Consider the following 19,494-nt stretch of genomic DNA (forward strand, 5'->3'; position numbering starts at 1 on the left):
GGAGCTACCTTCTCTCCAGGTGACAGCCATTACACACCCTTATGGGTGTGTAATCCACTTTGGCTTAGAAGACTCATTTCCCATGGGAGCCAATATCCATTTTAACATTCCGTAGGTGTAGCCTCCAGGGTCCCTGGGAGAGATATGCTAGTTACAAGAGCCATTATAGTATGGAAAGCTCAAACTATGACTTGGCATCAGGTATTTATAGTTTTCTCAGTCTAGATGCAATGTACCAATCAGGGGTTATTTTTATTATATGCAATGTTGCCTAGCAATACATATTTAGCGCATACTATCTTATCTGGTAGATAATAGAACTAAGTTGTTAGCCTAGGGTCACATTCTCTTGCCACAGGTGAAAGTGTTTTGTTAACCTGCTCAATCAGTTAGCTACTAGATTTCATTGGCTAATGGAGTCCTTTAAATCAGTCATGTTGCTGCTGAGTTTTCATCCTCCTCTACCATTTCTGTACTTGCAAACAGAGCAGTAACCTGTGAACACTTTAATGTTGTAAAAATAAGTATAAAGTAGTAGTTTCTCTCAAAGAGAGAAAATAGCACCCAACTTCCTGCTTCCAGAAAATATAGTTTTCCTTTTTTCTCAATCTTTTTTCTCTATCTTCTTCAAAGTGGTTAATTTCTATTGATCTATCTTTTCATTCAGTGACTCTTTCTTCTGTCCTCCAAATCTGTGGTCAGGTCCTTCCAGTGATACTTCAGATATCATATGTTTCTGTTATAGAATTATTCTTTTTTGTAGTTTTTTATTTCTCTGCTGAGATTTCCTATCTATTCATTCATTTAAAAATATTTTCATTAGTGTCTTTGAGCATAGTTATAATAATTGCTTCAAAATTTTTATCCGTTAACTATGACATCTGAAACTTCTCTGGGTTGGTCTTCATTGACTGCCTTTTCTCTTGAGAATGAGTTATTTTTACCTAGTTTTTTTCATATGGCTAGTAATTTTGGCTAGTATCTTGGACACTTTAAATAAGAAGTACAGATTCTGAATTTAGTTGTACGCCTCTGAAGAATGTCTTTTTTTTTTTTTTTAACTGTTGTTGTTTTAGCAGCCAATTGACTTGGCTACCCTCAAACTCCAAACTCTGTTTTTCTGGTGGTGAGCAACAACTGAAATCCCTTACCAGTTGTTTTAATAGTTACACAGCTTGGAGTCTGCCCTGTGCATATATAGTTCAGGAGTCAGCTAGACATTTGAGTAGAGTTTATACATAGAATTTAAGGCTCCCACTCTCTGACTTTTCATTCAAGAATTTCTTTGCTTATTTCCCAGCCATTTTGGTCACCTAAACTCTGTCCTTGGATTCCTAAGTTAGTAAGACTGCAGGTTTCTATCAGTTTTAGATGCTCTTCATGGCTCTAACTAAGGACTGTCCTCAGAAAGCCATAAAATTGGACACTTATTCAGTGTTGTCCCTTGGTAAGAGAGTAGACCACACCCCTCTAGTTTCTGCCTGCTTTTGATTTCTCTCCAGAGCCTTCAGGCAGTTGATTTTTATATTTCACTCAGAGTTTATAGTTGCTATCTGTGGTAAGGTTTGTTCAACAGGAGCTCGTTGTGGACTGAATTGTGTCCCTTCAAAATTTCTATATTGAAGTCCTAACTCTCCAATGTGACTGTATCTGAAGACAGAGTCTTTAGGTGATCATTAATGTTAAATGAGATCATAAGGGTAGAGCCGTAATCTGATAGGACTATGGTCTTTTAACAAGAGGAACAGAGAGGTTACTCCCTCTCTGCCAGTCACAATGAGAAGGCAGTTGTCTGCATACAAGAAAGAGAGCTTTCACCAGAACCTGACCATGCTGGCACCCTGATCTTGGACTTCCAGTGTCCAGAACTATGAGAGAATAAACTTCTGTTGTTAAACTACCCAGTCTATGGTATCTTGTTATGGCAGCTCTAGCAGATTAATACAGAGCTACTCAGCCATTACCAGAAGCAGAAGCCTTGTTCTTAGATTAGAAACTCAATATTGTTAATATGTCACTTCTGTCCATATTGATGTATAGATTCATCATAATCCCAATTAGAATGTGGTAGACACTGACAAACTGAATCGGAAATGTATATGACAATGTAAAATTCTTAGAATATTCAAAACAATTTTGAAAAAGAAAACACAACTGGAAAACTTATACTATCTTTCTCCAAGACTTCCTATAAAGCTACAATAATCGAGTAAGTGTGGTCTTAATATAATAGACTTACAGATCAATGGAAAGGAATAGAGAATCCAGAAGTAGACCCACATATATATGGTCAATGTTTTCAACAAAAGTGTCAAACCTTTTCAGTGGGGGAAAGGATAGTCTTTTCAGCAAATGGTGTTAGGTATCTAAGTGGATATCTGTATGGGGTGGGGGGAAAGAACCCTGGCTCTTACCTCAGACCATCCACAAAAAATCACCTTAAAACTATAATAGACCTAAATGTAAAAGTGAAAACTATAACATTTCCAGAAGAAACTGTGGGGGAAAATCTTCTAGACCTTCAGGGTAGGTAAATATTTCTTAGAAAGTACACAAAAAGCATTTAACTTAAAAGAAAATGTTAATGCATTTGACTTCATGAAAAGATAAAGCTTCTGGTTTTCAAAAGATACCATTAAGAAAATTGAAAGGTAAGCCATAAGGTGGGAGAAAATATTCATGATACATCTGACGAGGCTTTGTGTCCAAATGTATAAAGAACTTATCTCAATAATAAGAAGACAACTTATTTTTCGATTGGGCACTATATTTGAACAGACATTTCACAAATGACGAGAACAAATGGCCAATAAACACATGAAAAGTTCAATATCAGAGTCATCAGAGAAATGCAAAATAAAACCACAATGAGATACCCACTCCACTGGCTAAAACTAAAAAGACCAATAATATTAAGTTTTGGTGAGGATGTGAAGCAACTTGAACTTGCATACATTGCTGGTAAGGGTATAAAATGGCAATTTCGTATAAAATTAAACATATACTTACCACATGACCCAGCAATTCCACTCCTGGATATTCACTCAAGAGAAATGAAAACACTGCCTACAAAATGACTATTACATAAATGTTCATAGAATTTTTAATTATAACAGCCAAAGACTAAAAAAACCCCCAAACATCCATCAATGGGTGAACAGATAAACAATTGTAGAGTATTCAGTCAATGGAACTATTCAATGATGAAAAAGAGTATGTAACAACATGGAGGAATGTCAGAAACATGCGGCTAGAAGCCAAGCATAGCAGAGTTCATATTATATAATTTCATTTATTTGATATTCTAGAACACGCAGAACTAATTCATAATAACAGAAAACAGATCAGTGGTTTCCAGGAGCAGGGGGTAAGGGACTGAACAGTTAAATGGGTGCATCTTATTGTTTGTAAATTATGCCTCACTGAAGTAGACTTAGTATTTTTTAAAAAATTTCAAATGAGTAGACACTTAGGATGTTTTTCTGTAAGTCAAAAGAAAAATAAGAGAAAATGCCATGGAATTGTGTGAGAACACTACAGGTAGTTCGATGTAGCTGTCATCTAAACATTTAAAATGACACAGGCAGAATAGAAATGGCATGAAAATTTCCTCTGATCTTTGAGTTACTGATTCACAATGAAACCAAGAAACAACCTGCTCATAGGTTTAGTCGGTAAAGTAATTATGTGGTTGTGGATGTAACATGCTCCCTGTACTTCAAATATCATAGATTATAAACCAGCAAGAAGCACCATGAAACCAAGTGTTTCCACTGTTGACCTCACTCCAAGGGAAGGATTAAAGACGGCAGCTCTGCCTAGGATAGTGCTTTGAATTAGACTGAAGGAATTTTACTGCCAAGAATTCTAGGAAATGTTAGTCAAGAGCTTAAAATAATATGAAAACTACTTTATGATTTAAAACTTTCATTATTTTTTTGTCTTCAATTGTTTTTGAATTGATATTTTTCCATGTCTAAACATTATTTATCCAAATAACCAAAACGAAAGATGTATAGGGAAAGACCTCTTTTACACACATATTTTGTACTTCTTTGTTTTATATTACAGGATCAAGAACACGACTCAGTGTTTGTTTTTTTCTTGAAGCACCATGTGACTTCTAAGTTACCTGGGCTTCGTCTTCTCTTAATTCTTACATTTCTTTACTTCTCTGATTCACTGAACATATTGTCCACTTGTTTCTTTTAGAATTTTTGGTGGACTCCAGTGATCCCACAGTAGCTTATTTTTCTCCTGCTCCTTCAATAGTTCACTCATTTCCTTTATTGACTCCTCTTTTTTTAAGGCCCAGAAGTTCTGTCCTGAGATAAAAATCTCTCTCTATATTTCACCCTTCTGAATCTCATCTACTTCCCTAACTTTTAGCTGTTTTCTCTCAAATCTTTGTCTCCAGCCTGACCTTTTTCCCTAATTCTAGACTTGTATTTCTAGCTATCTTCTAGACATCTCTCTCTGGATATCTTTCCCAAATCCCAATTTCAGCCTATCTGAACCAGATCTTTCCTTTTTGCCTCTGACCAGCTCCTCCACCTGATTTTTTTAAAAATAATTTATTGAGGTGAAATTCACATAGTATAAAATTAACCATTTTTCCTACTCTGAGAAATATGTTGTCTCTTTTTTTCTTTACATAGCCCTTTTTTAAAAATTGTGGTAAAATACACGTAGCATACAATTTACTGTCTTAACCTTTTTAAGTGTACAATTCAGAAGTGTTAAATATATTCACATTGTTGTGCAACCAAATTCCAGAACCTTTTCATCTCGAAGAACTGAAACTCTACACTCATTAAACAACAATTTCCCATTTCCTCCCTCCCCCAGCTCCTGGCAACCACCATTCTACTTTCCGTCCCTGAGTTTGACTACTCTAGGTAATTCATATAAGGAAAATCACACGCTATTTGTCTTTTTATTACTGGCTTATTTCACTTAGCATAATGTCTTCAAGGTTCATCTATATTGTAGCATGTGTCAGATTTTTCTTCCTTTTCAAGGCTGAATAATATTCCTTTGTATGTGTATACCACGTTTTGTTTATCTGTTCATCTGTCGATGGACATTTGGATTGCTTCCACCTTTTGGCTATTGTGAATAATGCTGCTGTGAATATGGGTGTACAAATATATCTTAGGGACCCTGCTTTGAATTCTTTTGTATATATTCCCAGAAGTGGTATTGCTGGATCATATTGGTAATTATATTTTTAATTTTTTGAGGACCACCTTACTGTTTTCCATAGCAATTGGACCATTTTACATTCCCACCAACAGTGCACAAGGGTTCCAATTTCTCCACTTTCATGAACACTTATTTTTTGTTTTTTTTGATTTTTGTTTTTATAGCAGCCATCCTAATAGATATGAGGTGATAACTCATTGTAGCTTTATTTTGCATTTTCCTAATGATTAGTGATACTGAGCATCTTTTCGTATGCTTTTTGACCATTTGTATAACTTCATTGGAGAAATGTCTATTCAAGTCATTTGCCCATTTTTAAAATCAGATTGTTTGGGTTTTTTGTTTGGAGTTGTAGGAGTTTATTTTCTCCCATTGCATAGGTTGCCTTTACACTTTGTTGATAGTGTCCTTTGATGAACAAAAGTTTTTAATTTTGATGTAGTCCAAAAAACTTTCATTATTTTATTGAACCTAAATTTCCGGGGCTATCAGATATACCCACATAGAAATTTATAATAAAAACTTACTGAAGAGATATGTTTTACTAAAAAAATAAACTGTCTGCCATCAAGTTCTCTACAAGATAGCTTTTTGGGGCCGGCCCCATGGTGGAGTGTTTAAGTTTGCCTGCCCTGCTTCGGTGGCCCAGGGTTTCACTGGTTGGTTCAGATCCTGGGCGTGGACATGGCACCACTCATCAGGCCATGCTGAGGCAGCGTCCGACATGCCACAACGAGAAGGACCCACAACTAAAATATATAACTATGTACTGGAGGGATTTGGGGAGAAAAAGCCAAAAAAAAAAAAAGGAAAACCACATTGGCAACAGTTGTTAGCTCAGGTGCCAATCTTGGAAAAAAAAGGATCGCTCTTTTTATTCTTCCTCAAGGTAGCTAATTTTGGGGGAATGCTTGTGGTTGATTGTTATTATTCCTAATTATTCATGTTCATTTCCTGTAAGAACAGAGAAACTTTTTCTGTAACGGCATAAATAGTAAGTATTTTAGGCTTTTCAGGCCATGTGTGGTCTCTGTCACCACCACCATATCTTCTACTTTTCCTCCTCCTCCTCTTTTGCCTTCTCCTTCTCGCTCTTTTTTTTACTTGATTACCCTTTAAAAATGTAGAAACCATTCTTAGCCCATGGGCTGAACAGAAACAATCCACAGGTCAGATTTGGCCTGTGAGCAGTAGTTTGCTAACCCCTGTGTATGAGGATTAAATGTTCTCATCCATTGCCATGTGACCAACAGCACCTTCTATAGGAGAAGTGTCTATTCCTAACCCAATGAGGTTGTGCTTGTCCATGTGACTTGCTTTAGCCAATGGAAAGTGAGCAGGCGTGATGTACATTGTGCCCAAGCAAAATCTTTAAAAGCCACTCCATGTTTGTTCTAATTCTCTTGCTCTTTGTCCTTCTAACTTGTGAATGGCATGTTGCAGTTGGGGGGTACTCCCTCAGTTTGGGTCCTGGGATGAGAAGGTGTATAAAGCAGAGTTATAGCTGGCCTACAGCTACCAATGAGTAATGTGAATGAGAAAGAAACCATTGCTATAAACCACTTATGTTTGGAGTTATTTGTTACCCAGTATAGCCTAGAAAAAGCTGACTACTATAATGTTACAGACAAAAAAATACATATGTACACACATACACATATACACAATAAGCAATAGAATTTAGATGGAGGTGACTTTTAAGTCAGAAGCAGGCTGATAGAAGCTATTTATTTAGCTTTGAAGGTATTAGACTAAGAAAAAGTATAGAAAAATCCAAATGTACACAGAGAGATGTTCAATGGCAAACATAAGTACTGACAGGGGGCAGACCAGTTGAAGAGAGTGAGTGAGAGTTTATCTCTGATATCAGAGTTCTTTTAATTAAAATCAGATCCCCAAACAAGGTTCCTGTTAAGGCGATTTGTCATGGGGATGATAAGAGTCTAATAAAAATAACTCAGCATGAAATTGCTACCATCCGAGAGAAAACAATAAATGGGAATTTATGCATCTGAATAGTCTTCCAAGTGTCCTAACTAAAACGTATAGGACCTGATTCCTGGGAAGACAACATTTACATGGGAAATAGTAAAATCCTAAGGAACTCTGAGGGTATCTTAGATATTTAGGATTTACTGAACCAGCTAATTGCTTGCATGGGTTTGATTGATACCTAGCAGCCATATCTTTTGGAATCATGCTATTCTGTACCCTTTTTGTTCATTAAGTATTTTTGAAAAAGATTTTAAATACAGAAAAATAAAGAGAATAATGTAGCAAGCATTTATGTTTCCAACACAAAGGATGAATACTGTTGACATTTTCTCATATTTGCTTGACTTCCTTATATTAAAAATTAATTATGAAGTTGCAGCCCCTTTAATCCTTTCCCTTGCCAATTCCCTTTGCCCTCCTCCCTAAGTCCCTTTTCTCTATCCCCAGGCAACCAAAATTTGGATTTGGTGTATATCAGTCTAGCCAATTTTTCATACCTGTTTTCATGTATAATTCTATGAACAATATATAGTATTTTTATTTGTGTGGTTTAAAAAACTCTATAAATGGTGCCATATTGTAGTACCTTTCTGCAGTTTTCTTTTTTCACACAGCAGTGTGTGTTTGTGATCTTCTCATGTGTGTACACATAAATCTAGCTCCTTTCTATTTGTTATGCCATTACATAAATATGCCACAATTTATTCAGACATTTTCCAATTAATAAACCTTTAATTTCATTCATGCATTCATTTTTTAGCACTTCCTGTGTCCTAGGTACTGTGTTAGGTACTCATGTTATGTCAGTGAAGAAAACAGACAAAAATCTTTGCCACCATGGTACTTACATTCTGTGGTGTAACACAACATAAATAATGACTATAATAAATAAGCCAAACATAAAGTATATTATGCGAGAGGTCATATAGAAAAAGAATAAGGAGATTTGGGAGTGGTGTTGAGGGGAACAGATCACTATTTTCAGCAGCAGGGTCTGTGTAAGCCCCCTTGATAAGATAATATTAGAGCAAAGACTTAACATGAGGGAGTGAGCCAGGTAAATATCTGGGGGAAGAGAATTCCTGTCAGAGAAGAGAGCCAGAGCAAAGCCCATAAGGTGGGAGTGTGTATTCAGGGAACACAAGGAAGCCAGTATGGCTGGAGAAGAGGGAGCCACGGGCAGAGAGGGAGGATTCCCATCACAGCTGTTATGGGGTTGAATGCGAGGAGACGATCGTGCCTGGTCTGATGGCCATTGTAAGGACTTTGGCTTTTACTCTGAGGAAGTGGGAAGTAGAGAAGTGACATGATGTATGTTTGAAAAGGGTCCCTTTGGCTGCTGTTAAGAGCAAACTCTATGGGAGCTAGCGCGGAAGCAGGGAGACCAGGTAGCAAGTTACTGCAGTAATCCAGGTGAGAGCTGACGGGGCCTTAGACCAGAGTGGTAACGGCAGAAGTGGTGAAAGTGGTAAGATTTGGAATATATTTTAAAGGTAGAAGCAACAAGATTTGCAGATGGATTAGATATAAAGTGTGAGAGAAAAGGAGGAGTGAAGAATGACTCTAAAGTGACTTTGCTTAAGTCACTGCAAGGATAGAGTTGCCACCAACAGAGATGGCAGCTGTGGATAGAGCAGGTTTGAGATGGAGGATCAGGAATCCCGTTTTGGATATATTGAGTGAGATGTCCGCTAGATATCCACATAAATATACTGAACAGATAGTTGAGTCTGGAGTTCAGCAAAGAGGTCTGGGTGGAGTTAAAACTTTAGGAGTCATCAGGTAGACAGATTGTAGTTAAAGCCATGAGATGAGATGAAATTGCAAAGAGAGTGAGTGTAAAAAGAATAGAAGTAAAGAAGCCAGGACCAAAATCTGGGTGACTGCAATATTAAGAGGTCAGGGAGAAGAGAAGGAAGCTGAGAAAGAGGCTGAGAAGAGAAATTATTGAAATAGGGGGGAAAAACTACAATAATGCAGTGCCTAGAGAACCAAGTGAAGAAAGTGAATCAAGGAGGAAGAAACAATCCATTGTGTCAAATGCGCTGCTTAAGGTGTCAAGAAGACAACTTTACCTTAACCATCAGCATTGCCGGCAGTGATGAACGTGGTGGGGGAGTGGTGGAGGTGGAAACCTGTTTGGAATGTGTTTAAGTGAGGAGGGGACTCTCGTCAAACTCAGTAGCGGCTCTGGCATCTTGGTCTTTCTTCAGTGGTGAGAACCCATTCTCCTCGCAACCATTTTGAAAAGATCTGGAGCTGGCTTTGGTTTGAGGGCCACCTACTCCTGTGTGGAGAGAATTCCTATGTAGAGCAAAGTGGAGTCAGGCCAAAGATCAGAAAATCAGGGCTGCTTAAACTTATGTGATCTTTATTGCCACAGAATAATTCATTGGTGATGCCTCAAAGAACAGTTGTGATGAAATCTACCTGCACGGTTTTTAAACAGCTTTATTGAGATATAATTCACAGACCCTACAGTTCACGCATTTAAGGTGTGCAATTTAATGGCTTTGGTATATTCAAAGAGTTGTGCATCTGTCACCACAATCAAGTTTAGGACATTTTCATCACTCCAAAAAGAAACCCTGTTCCCATCAGCCATCACTCTCAATGCGCCTCCCCTCTCCCTGGCAACCTCTAACCTACTTTGTCCTCTTGGATTTGCCTTTTCTCAATATTTCATACCAACGGGATCATACAGTAAATGTTCTTTTGTGATTCGCTTCTTTCACCTGGCATAACATTTTCAAGGTTTATGTACGTTGTAATACTTCTCAGTACTTTGTTTCTTTTGATTGTTGAATAATATTTCATTGTATGGATACACCCCATTTTGTTCATCCATTCATCAGTCAGTGGACATAAAGTCTGCTTTTTAGTTATTATGAAAAATGCTACTGTGAACATTTGTGGAAAGATTTTGTGTGGATGTATGTTTTCAATTTTGTTGGTATACACCTAGGAGTGGAATTGCTGGGTCGTGTGGTAACTCTATATTCAACATTTTGAGGAAGTGTTAAACTGTTTTGAAAGTGGCTACACCACTTTGTATGAGGGTTCTGCCACCAATGTATGAGAATTCCAGCAGCCGGCCCCTCAGCCAAGTTGTTAAATTCACGTGCTCTGCTTCACTGGCCCGGGGCTTACTGGTTCCGATCCTGGGTATGGACCTACACCCAGCTCATCAAGCCATGCTGTGGCCGCATCCTACATAGAAGAACTAGAATGACTTAAATCTATGCACTGGAGCTTTGGGGAGAAAAAAAAAAAAGAGGAAGATTGGCAACAGATGTTAGCTCAGGGCCAATCTTCCTCACTGAAAAGCATTAAAAAAAAAAAAACCCTCCAAATTCTGTTTCTTTCCCCAAACTTATTGTTGTCTGTTTTTTAAAATTTTAATTATCCTAGTGAGTGTAAAGTGGTATCTCAATGTGTCTTTTTGTTCATTGCAGTTTTGATTTGCATTTTCCTAATAACTAATGATGTTGAGCATCATTTCATGTACTTACTGGCCATTTGTATGTCTTCTTTGGAGAAATGTCTTTTCAAATCCTTTGTCCATTTTTTATTGGATTATCTATCTTTTTATTGTTGAATTATAAGAGTTCTTTATATATTCTGAATACAAGTCCCTTACCAGATATATGATTTGTAAATATCTTCTTCCATTTTGTGAAGTCTTTCACTTCCTTGATTATGTCCTTTGAAGCACAATATTTTTAAATTTTGATGAAGACCAATTTGTTTATTTTCTTTTATTGTTTGCGCTTTTGGTGTCATATGATCTAACAGACCATTGCTTAACCCAAGGGCATGAGGATTTACTCATCTTTTTTTCTAAGCATTTTATAGTTTTGGCTATTGCATTAGGGTCTGTCATCCATCTTGAGTTAATTTTTATGTATGGTGAGAGTAGGGGTCCAACATCGTTCTTTTGCGTGTAGGTATATGCCTGTAGATATTCAGTTGTGCTAGCATCATTTGTTGAAAAGACTTTCTTTCCCCCATTGAATTGTCTTGGCACCCTTGTTGAAAATCAATTGATCGTAGATGTGTAGATTTATTTCTGGACTCTCATTTCTTTTCCATTGATCTATATAGTCTATCCTTATGCCAGTACTACACTGTCTAGATTACTGTAGCATTACATTGATTGATTTTTGGATGTTAAACCAAGTTTGTATTTCCGGAGTAAATCCCACTTGATCATGTTGTGTAATTCTGTCTGTATGTGACTGGATTTGGTTTGCTAGTATTTTGTTGAGGATTTTTGCGTCTATATTCACATTATTGGTCTATAATTTTCTTTTGTTGTGATGTCTTTGTCTCATTTTGATATCAAGGTAATACTGGCCTTCTAGAATGAGTAGAGAACTGTGCCCTCTTTTACTTTCTGGAAGAGATTGTGAAGAATTGGTATTAATTTTTAAATGTTTGTTAGAATTCACTAGTGAAATCCCACTACCACCACCACCCACGGTTCATTTTTGTTGTTGCTGTTTATTGTTTAGTGACTTTTCAGCAACAGTTCTGTAAAATCTGTCTTCACTGTCATGTCTGGCCACTGTGGTCTCTGCTGGGTTAGCTTAGTGCTCAGGTAATGATTGAACAGAAATTACCACATGCCTTGTTCCTATATTTTCAACCGTTTGCTGAGGGGTTTACACAGGGCCTCGAGGAGAGCCAGAGGTGAGAGACTAGGGTCTTCTTAGGTCTTTCACGGGCATGTGCATGGCTCAGCACATGCATGTGGCCTTCTAGATGCTCAGGAATATGTCACGTCTTTTCAACACACCCTATGAACATATCATTTCCCAGCTCATCTCTTTAAGTTTTTTGGCCAGGCTCTTGTTTTCCCCTACTGGTATCAGCACCTTAAGCAGCTGCAATATTAAATCATTGCTGCTGATTACTTTTGAAAAATGTCCCAGGATTGGGGCTTTTCCCACTGAGTGAGCTCTAAGTCAGGTCAAATAATAACAAGCCCTACTATAAGAGTTCTATTTACTCAGTATCCTTGCCATACTTGGTATTATTTTACTTTTTCACTTAATCATTCTGGTGAGTGTGTAGTGATATCACATTATGACTTTAATTTGCATTTAATGCATTTGGCCTATTTTCATAGGGTTATCTGCTTTTTTTCTTATCAATTTGTAGGAGTTCTTTACATATTCTGTATAGGTTTGCAAATATCTCCTCCCACTGTGTAACTTGGTGGTGTCTGATACAGAGAAGTTATTAATTTTAATGTAGTTTAATTTTTCAAGACTTTTTGCTTTATGTTTAGTACTTTTTGGATCCTGATAAAAATGCTTACTGACCAAAGGAAATTAAAGATGGAATCAACTCCTTTAATTTTTTCCATAAGTTTTTAATTATTTGTTAAAATTATAAATTATTTATTATTTAAATTATATAAGCAGAATATTTTAGTCTACCCTGAAGAATACTAGTGTTTCCCCAAGAGTATATTGTACGAATGATTGCCCTCTTTCTTTCACAAAAACATCAGCAAAACCTCAAGCCTTGAATAACTCTCTTGCAGAAGATCTTTTATTCCTTCCTATCAAACCCAGCAATTCCATTAACTGTATTTCTTGCTCCATTGGTTTCTAATCACCGCCTTCTATTTTTAGAGATAATAGAGCCCACTAGATGTGAAGTTCTCTCACTTTCTGCTCTCCACTCCTATCCCACAAGGTATATCCTTACCTATAATTATTTCCCTTTCTCCTGTTTTAGTGGAAGATGTTTCATAAAGATTAGGCCTGTCCCACCTTAGAAAACAAAACAAATTTTTATTCTCTAACGCCTACTAGTTATCCTCATCTTTATCCTTTCTTAAAAAGGAAGTGCCTTACACATGTGACAATATTGCATAGAACTAAATATACCTACACAATGAATGCATGTAAAACTGATGAAATCTAAATTTGGATGGGTGGATGGATTGTATCGAAATTCAATATCCTGGTTGTGATATTATACTATAGTTATGCAAGATGTTCCCATTGGGAGAAACTGGGTGAAGTGTATCTCTCTGTATTATTTCTTACCACTATATGTGAATCTACAATTATCTCAAAATAAAAAGTTAAAACAAAAGTCTTTCTGAAAGTTATCTATAATAATAACTACTATTTATTGAGTGCTTACTATGTGCTAAGTACTGTTGTCAGCACTGTCAGAAGGATACTATTGTTAACCTCATTTTATAAATGGTAAATCTGAGGAACAGAGAGGTTAGGTCACTTACACAAAGTCACCCAGCTAAGTAGCAGAACTAATATTCTGATTCAGGCAGCCTCCCTCCAAAGATAAAGCTCTTAACCACTATGCCATACTGTAGATCTGTCTTCTTATCCTGCCTCCTAGTCACACGTCAACCCACGCCCCTCTAATTTAGCTTCCTCTCAATCACTCTCCTGAAATGATTTTTGCCTGGATTACCAAGTCCATTGCTAGATCTAATGGATTCTTTTTGGTCCTAACCATTCTCTCTGCAGACTCTGGTTTTGATTATACATTCAACAGATATTTATTGAGCACCTACAGAGCGCCGGACTCTGTTTTACAGCAGTGAACAAGACAGGCAAAGCCACTGTACTTGAAGAATGCGCATGTCGTTCCTTAGTACCATTGGGGTCAGCAATCTTCAGTCGCTGCTGACTTGTTTGTGGGTAATCAACAGGCCACCTTATTTGTTCCAGGCTCTTGTGTTTCGTGGCTGAAACAGATCGCATTGTTATTTTGTTTGTGGTTTCACAACATAACTGGGAATGTACCGTATTTCGATAGCATCTTCACTTTTCCCCAGATGGAAATCCGAACCTTTCCAAGTAGTTGTCATGAATATGAATAAAGTAAGAGAGCCAGACCCTGAAGTATGCTACCCTTCTCATATAACTATTAACGATAAATTATGAAAATTAATTGCCTTTGACCTTTTACCTACTTTTTTCTGTGTGAGGATAATTTGGATTAATTTTATGCCCCATTATTTGGAAACGCCAGGAAGATCTCTGCAGGATATTGAATGTTTCATTCCATATGTCCAAATAAAAAGCTACTCCAAGGAAAATACTTCTTCCTGGAGACATGATAGTAGCTTTTTGCATTTTGCCAAAGCTGAGCATTTGAGCCAGAGTTGAAGGCAAGGAGGTTTCTTGTCTTTTTTCCACAGGTCCATAGTTATTTTGTTTTAGTTCCTTTCCCCAATTCAGTAAAGAAGAAAAAAAATTCTCTCTAACTTCTTCATGCCAAAAAATACTCTTGTTTTGTTAGTTCTAATGGGAATGTGTTTTACTTGGTGACTGGAAGGGACTGTAATCCTCTTGCTTCTCTCCAGGGTTTCTGTTTTTGTCTGATAGTGTTTGTTTACAGCAGCAGTTAGCAATTTGCATGGACAGTGCTGTCAAAGTCACTGCCTTCAGTGAAACCCAGATGCCTCTTGGAAGAAAGATGACAGATCCAGCCCAGTGACTTGCACAACTTTAAAAGCGATTCCTTGTCAAGCACGTGAAAAACAACTCTTCCCTCTCCATGACTTGAGAAGAAAAATGAGAAACTGTCTTACACCAGATGGTGATTTCTTGCTAGTAGAATAGGCCTGGACTGATTCAGCTCCATTCCTTTATGTTCCTCTTGCAAAACCCACAAAGAACACATTTGGGGCCACTTTTCAAAGTTGGCAACAGTCTTTGCTTTTTAAGGAAATCATATGGACACAAAAACAGCCCAAATGGATGAAGGACTTGGAATCTCAAGGGTCTAGAAATGGGATACCTAGGCCTTAAATTCTAGGTCATCAGTTAGAACCTGGCCTGGATCCAAGAAACATCCCATTTGTTACAAGGTCTGTTTACTTGATTAAATTTGGTTAAAACAAAAACAAATTAGGAAAAAGTTATATTTTCAGGTTGAATAGACCTCTTCTTTAAAAAACAAGGAAAGAAGAGGAGGAAGAAATTGAACTATAAGAATACCCCATGGGATGACAAAGTGACTCCTAAATTTCAGATTACTCTAGGTCTAAAGGATTCAATCTCTACTTTTAAGTCCCGTACCTTTCTCTACCATTTACATGTAAGGTATTATGGCTGCTTTCTTGTATTTAAAAGTTATTTAGAAAGGATTTGAACCGTGTGTGTGTGTGTGTGTGTGTGTATTCTTAATTACCTGGGCTTTTTAAAGATGGAATAGATGCCTCAGAACATAATGAAACCCTCCCACTGAAGATGTTTTGAAGCAGAGGCTGGGATTTAAACACTAGACTGGTGATCATATTGGTTAATTTTGGAGATTTCTTCTTCATCTAAAAATTCTATGTTTTATGGATCATCCCCCTTCATCTGTCATTTTTTTTTTTTTTAAAGATTTTATTTTTTCCTTTTTCTCCCCAAAGCCCCCCGGTACATAGTTGTGTATTCTTTGTTGTGGGTTCTTCTAGTTGTGGCATGTGGGACACTGCCTCAGCGTGGTCTGATGAGCAGTGCCATGTCCGCGCCCAGGATTCGAACCAACGAAACACCGGGCTGCCTGCAGCGGAGCGTGCGAACTTAACCACTCGGCCACGGGGCCAGCCCCCTCATCTGTCATTTTTTTAATTACCTTGATTTGGGGTCTTTTCAACCATTTAAGGTAAGACTTGTTGTTTGTTTAGTTTTGCCTTATATGCAAGAAAATATTGACCACCTTTGCTAATGTTCTGTTTTATTTCTTTAGGTACCTGAACATACACAATTAAGTTGGATCCTTACCTGCATGGTCAGACTGCCCCGATTACAACATTTACACCAGTGGAAGGTAAATGCCAGCGATCCGATTCGTAAACAGAAAGGAGTTCAGAGTGGCAGACATTTTTTCCCGTCTCTGTTTGTTTTTGTGTTAGGTTCTGAGAATCCCAAGTTTACTGGCCTCCCTGGTCTCCTGCTGGCTAGTGGCTCGAACAGCATCTTTAATGTCTCTGCCTCAGGGTATTAAATGGAAAGGAAAGGGTTCTCCAAGATTCCTTCCAACTTAAAAACTGGATAAAAATATGTAACATTAATTGTTTGATTTTATCTGTGAATGGTTGAATCAGAATGACTTTGGATAGACTTGGTGATGACTGAACCTACCGTATTATAATTAACAAACTATCACAATTCCTGGATTGTGGACTCTGAAGTTGCCTCCCATCCCCACTGGAATTAACTGGAAGTAAGGCAAGAATGTTTTCATTGTGGGGAGAAGAGACAACATTTTATTTAACATTTAAACAAGTTGAGTCCAGGCAACAGTTCAAACCCACAGAAAAATTAAGGCTGTACTTTTTCTAAGAAGTTCAACTGAGAAAGATAAACTGGATAATTCATAGTACTTTACTTCGACTTATTTGTGCAATTGGAGAACCTGAGATTAGGTAACCCCCAACCACGTCAACACTGATTTCAGTTTCAAGCCTCTTTCTGGCATATTTTCAGGGCCCTTGGTTTCCTCAAAAGCTGGTCAAAAGCCTTTGCATATGCTACAGAGAGAAGCAGACAGCTTAAAGTGACAGTGCCTAAATAAGAGGTATTGGTAATGCTGCAGAATCATTGCCTGTCAGGAATTAAAAACAAAATTTTGTTATGTTTTCGACCATATTTTGGTTTTAGGCAAGACTTTCCCATTTTATTGTGATACTCTAAGTTGAATGCTGAAATCCTTTTTGTAAGAACTGAACACTAATTTAATGGGCAGTGTGCCTACTCTAAAGTATAGTGTCTCTGGACCTACTGATAACACATTACCAGTGATTGCACTGATATTCTAGAGAAGCTTTCCCGCTAGTCCATGATGTCTTATTTATGGGAAAAAAATGCATTTCAAATGCCAGCCTTGACCTAGAGCATGTTGCTGCCTTCTGTGATCATTTTTTCATTAACAAATACAGGCGATACCTTCTGCAGTCCCATATCACACTAGGTGCTGCAGGTACAGTAATCAACAAGATGGATGGTTGGATGGATGGACATAGCTGCTTGTAGTCTATTTGGGAAAAGACAATTAAACAAGCAATCAGGAAGTGTGAAAAGTGCTCAGAGGGAAGGGTTCCAGTGTATGGGAGGACCCGAGGGCACCAGCTTGCTTTTGATTGGGGCAGTGAGGGGAAGAATACTGGGATAGAAGGGTGGGGTCAGGGCTGCTGAGGTCAGGGTTACTTGGAGGATTAATGAGATAACACAGATGTGAAGCTTCTGGGGCACATGACAGGCACTCAGTAATATTAGTGCTCCCTACATCTCTTCCCTTCCTTTGTAATTTCAAGATCCAATATTCTAATGCAAAAAGATGAAATCTAATGCGGTAGCAGTTTTTAAAAATTGGATTCTTTTATCTTTTGCTCATTTCCAAATTATACTTTCATCATCTTTACCCAGTGATCATTATGAACTGGCCTCTATCATGGACATTGTAATAGGAGACATACTGACAGAATCATGTTCAAACTTTCAAATTTCCTTTGAACGGCCTATAGCCTTAGTTGCTGTAAGCCAGAAACTACTTGAAGTAACCAGAAGAGTTAAGTTTGCAACTAAATTATGAAACACTGATATTAAGGTGGTTAAAGAGAGAAGCTGTTGCTTTTCAGACCCAGCCTCAGCTTCTCCATTAGGAAGATATTTTGGTCTATGCAACCTGTGCTGTTCATTGGAACCGCTTTACCCTCATTGCTTCAGCATCTAAAGATCAAGATGGATAATTAGGATTGGTTAGATTACAGTTACTTTTGGTTTCCTTTTTTAAATGCCATGCTTTCTGTTTTTTGTTTTTTTAAATGTAATTTTAAGGGAACATTCCAGTTTTGTCAATAGCGTGGTGTGAGACTTTCTGGCAAGTTTCCACAGAGAAACAATAGGGTATTCAAGGTGAACTCATCTTAATTGATAGAAATTTAATTTCATGATATTTTCTGACGTTACCTGTGAAATCTGGAATTTGTCTGATTTGGAACCTAGAAAGCTCTTAGGCCTTTACTTTAGTTAAGTGAATAAGATACAGTGACAGAGCAGGATGCTTTAAAGAGGCAGTGGTAAAACGAATTCATCTTATTCCCGCCCAAGCCTGGAGCATGAAGACAAGCCAGCCAGAAGATCGCTAGAGTTGCTAAAAGGAACCAAGATGTAGTGTTATTACAGATGGCTTCAGATCACCCTTTGCTTGCTTTGAAGACTTCTTAATTTAGCAGTATAATTAGGTTCACATCAGATTTCTTCCCCTCCTCTCTTTTCACCCCCACAGGCAAAGACCACCAAGCAGAAGCACGATGGAACCATGGGCCTGCTCACATACCCAGTGCTCCAGGCAGCTGACGTTCTGTTGTACAAGTAAGGAGCAGAGTTCACCCCTGGTCTTATGCATGCTCATGCTGACAAGAGAGTGTTTTAAGCTCTCTTTAAGCCCAAAAAGATGTGGTTCACGAGGAAGGGGGCACAGAAGGGATCGGATTTGTGGATCAGTGTGCATCATTCCCCAGTAGTAGTACTAAATTACAGAAGTATGTTTCAATGTGAAACTAATATTAAGAGCTAACACTCAACTAGAACTTACTATGTGTTATAAACAGTTACAAGTGCTTTACCTACATTAACCCATTTAATCCTCACAGCAACCTTATAAAATTTGCACTGTTGTCGTCCCCATTTTTCAGATGAGGAAACTAAGGCACAGAGTGGTTAGTAACTTGCCTGAGGTCACGTGGCTGGCAAGGTGTGGACCCAGGATTTGAGTCTAGAAATTCTGGGTACAGAGTCTATGCTATTAACCACCAGGCAATATATACACTTCTGCAGTAGTCATTAAACTTGGAAGAGTTTTAAATGTTGATTTCTCATATAATCTAGATTCTAGAGCAGTGCTGTTCGATAGAACTTGCTGCTATCATGAAAATGTTCTGTATCTGCACTTTCCAAGACAGTAGCTACTAGCCACATGTGCCTACTGAGCAACTGAAATGCTGACAGGAATTTTACATTTTATTTAATTTTAACTAATTTAAATTTAAATAGCCACCAGTGGCTAGTGGTTTCTATATTGGACTTGCAGGTTGAGAGCAAGTATTTCAACATGATGTAGGGTACCCTCACTTCTCCTGGACCCATAATCCATCTAGTCCGCTAATGCTGCCACTAGGGTCTCAAAACTATCTGACCAGAGGATGCCAACACCTGCACTCTTTGTACTGCTGGCCAGGGCTTCTGCCCCCATCTCTTTTGCATTTCTTCCCTGCCATCCCCATGTTACCTCCCTTGGCCCCCCATTTGG

At 37.9% G+C, this 19,494-nt stretch overlaps 1 protein-coding gene across 1 annotated transcript in view; it reads left to right on the forward strand.

The window, feature by feature from the left end:
* Positions 1 to 19,494, forward strand: part of WARS2 (tryptophanyl tRNA synthetase 2, mitochondrial) — a 91,335-nt gene that overhangs the window by 52,171 nt on the left and 19,670 nt on the right. The window contains exons 3-4 of the mRNA XM_008516136.2: positions 15,931 to 16,011; positions 18,472 to 18,557. Of these exons, the coding sequence (XP_008514358.2) occupies positions 15,931 to 16,011; positions 18,472 to 18,557 (167 nt within the window). The remainder of the gene's footprint in view (positions 1 to 15,930; positions 16,012 to 18,471; positions 18,558 to 19,494) is intronic.

The sequence above is a fragment of the Equus przewalskii genome, unplaced genomic scaffold, assembly GCF_037783145.1.
Source record: "Equus przewalskii isolate Varuska unplaced genomic scaffold, EquPr2 ChrUn-13, whole genome shotgun sequence".
Taxonomy (NCBI): domain Eukaryota; kingdom Metazoa; phylum Chordata; class Mammalia; order Perissodactyla; family Equidae; genus Equus; species Equus przewalskii.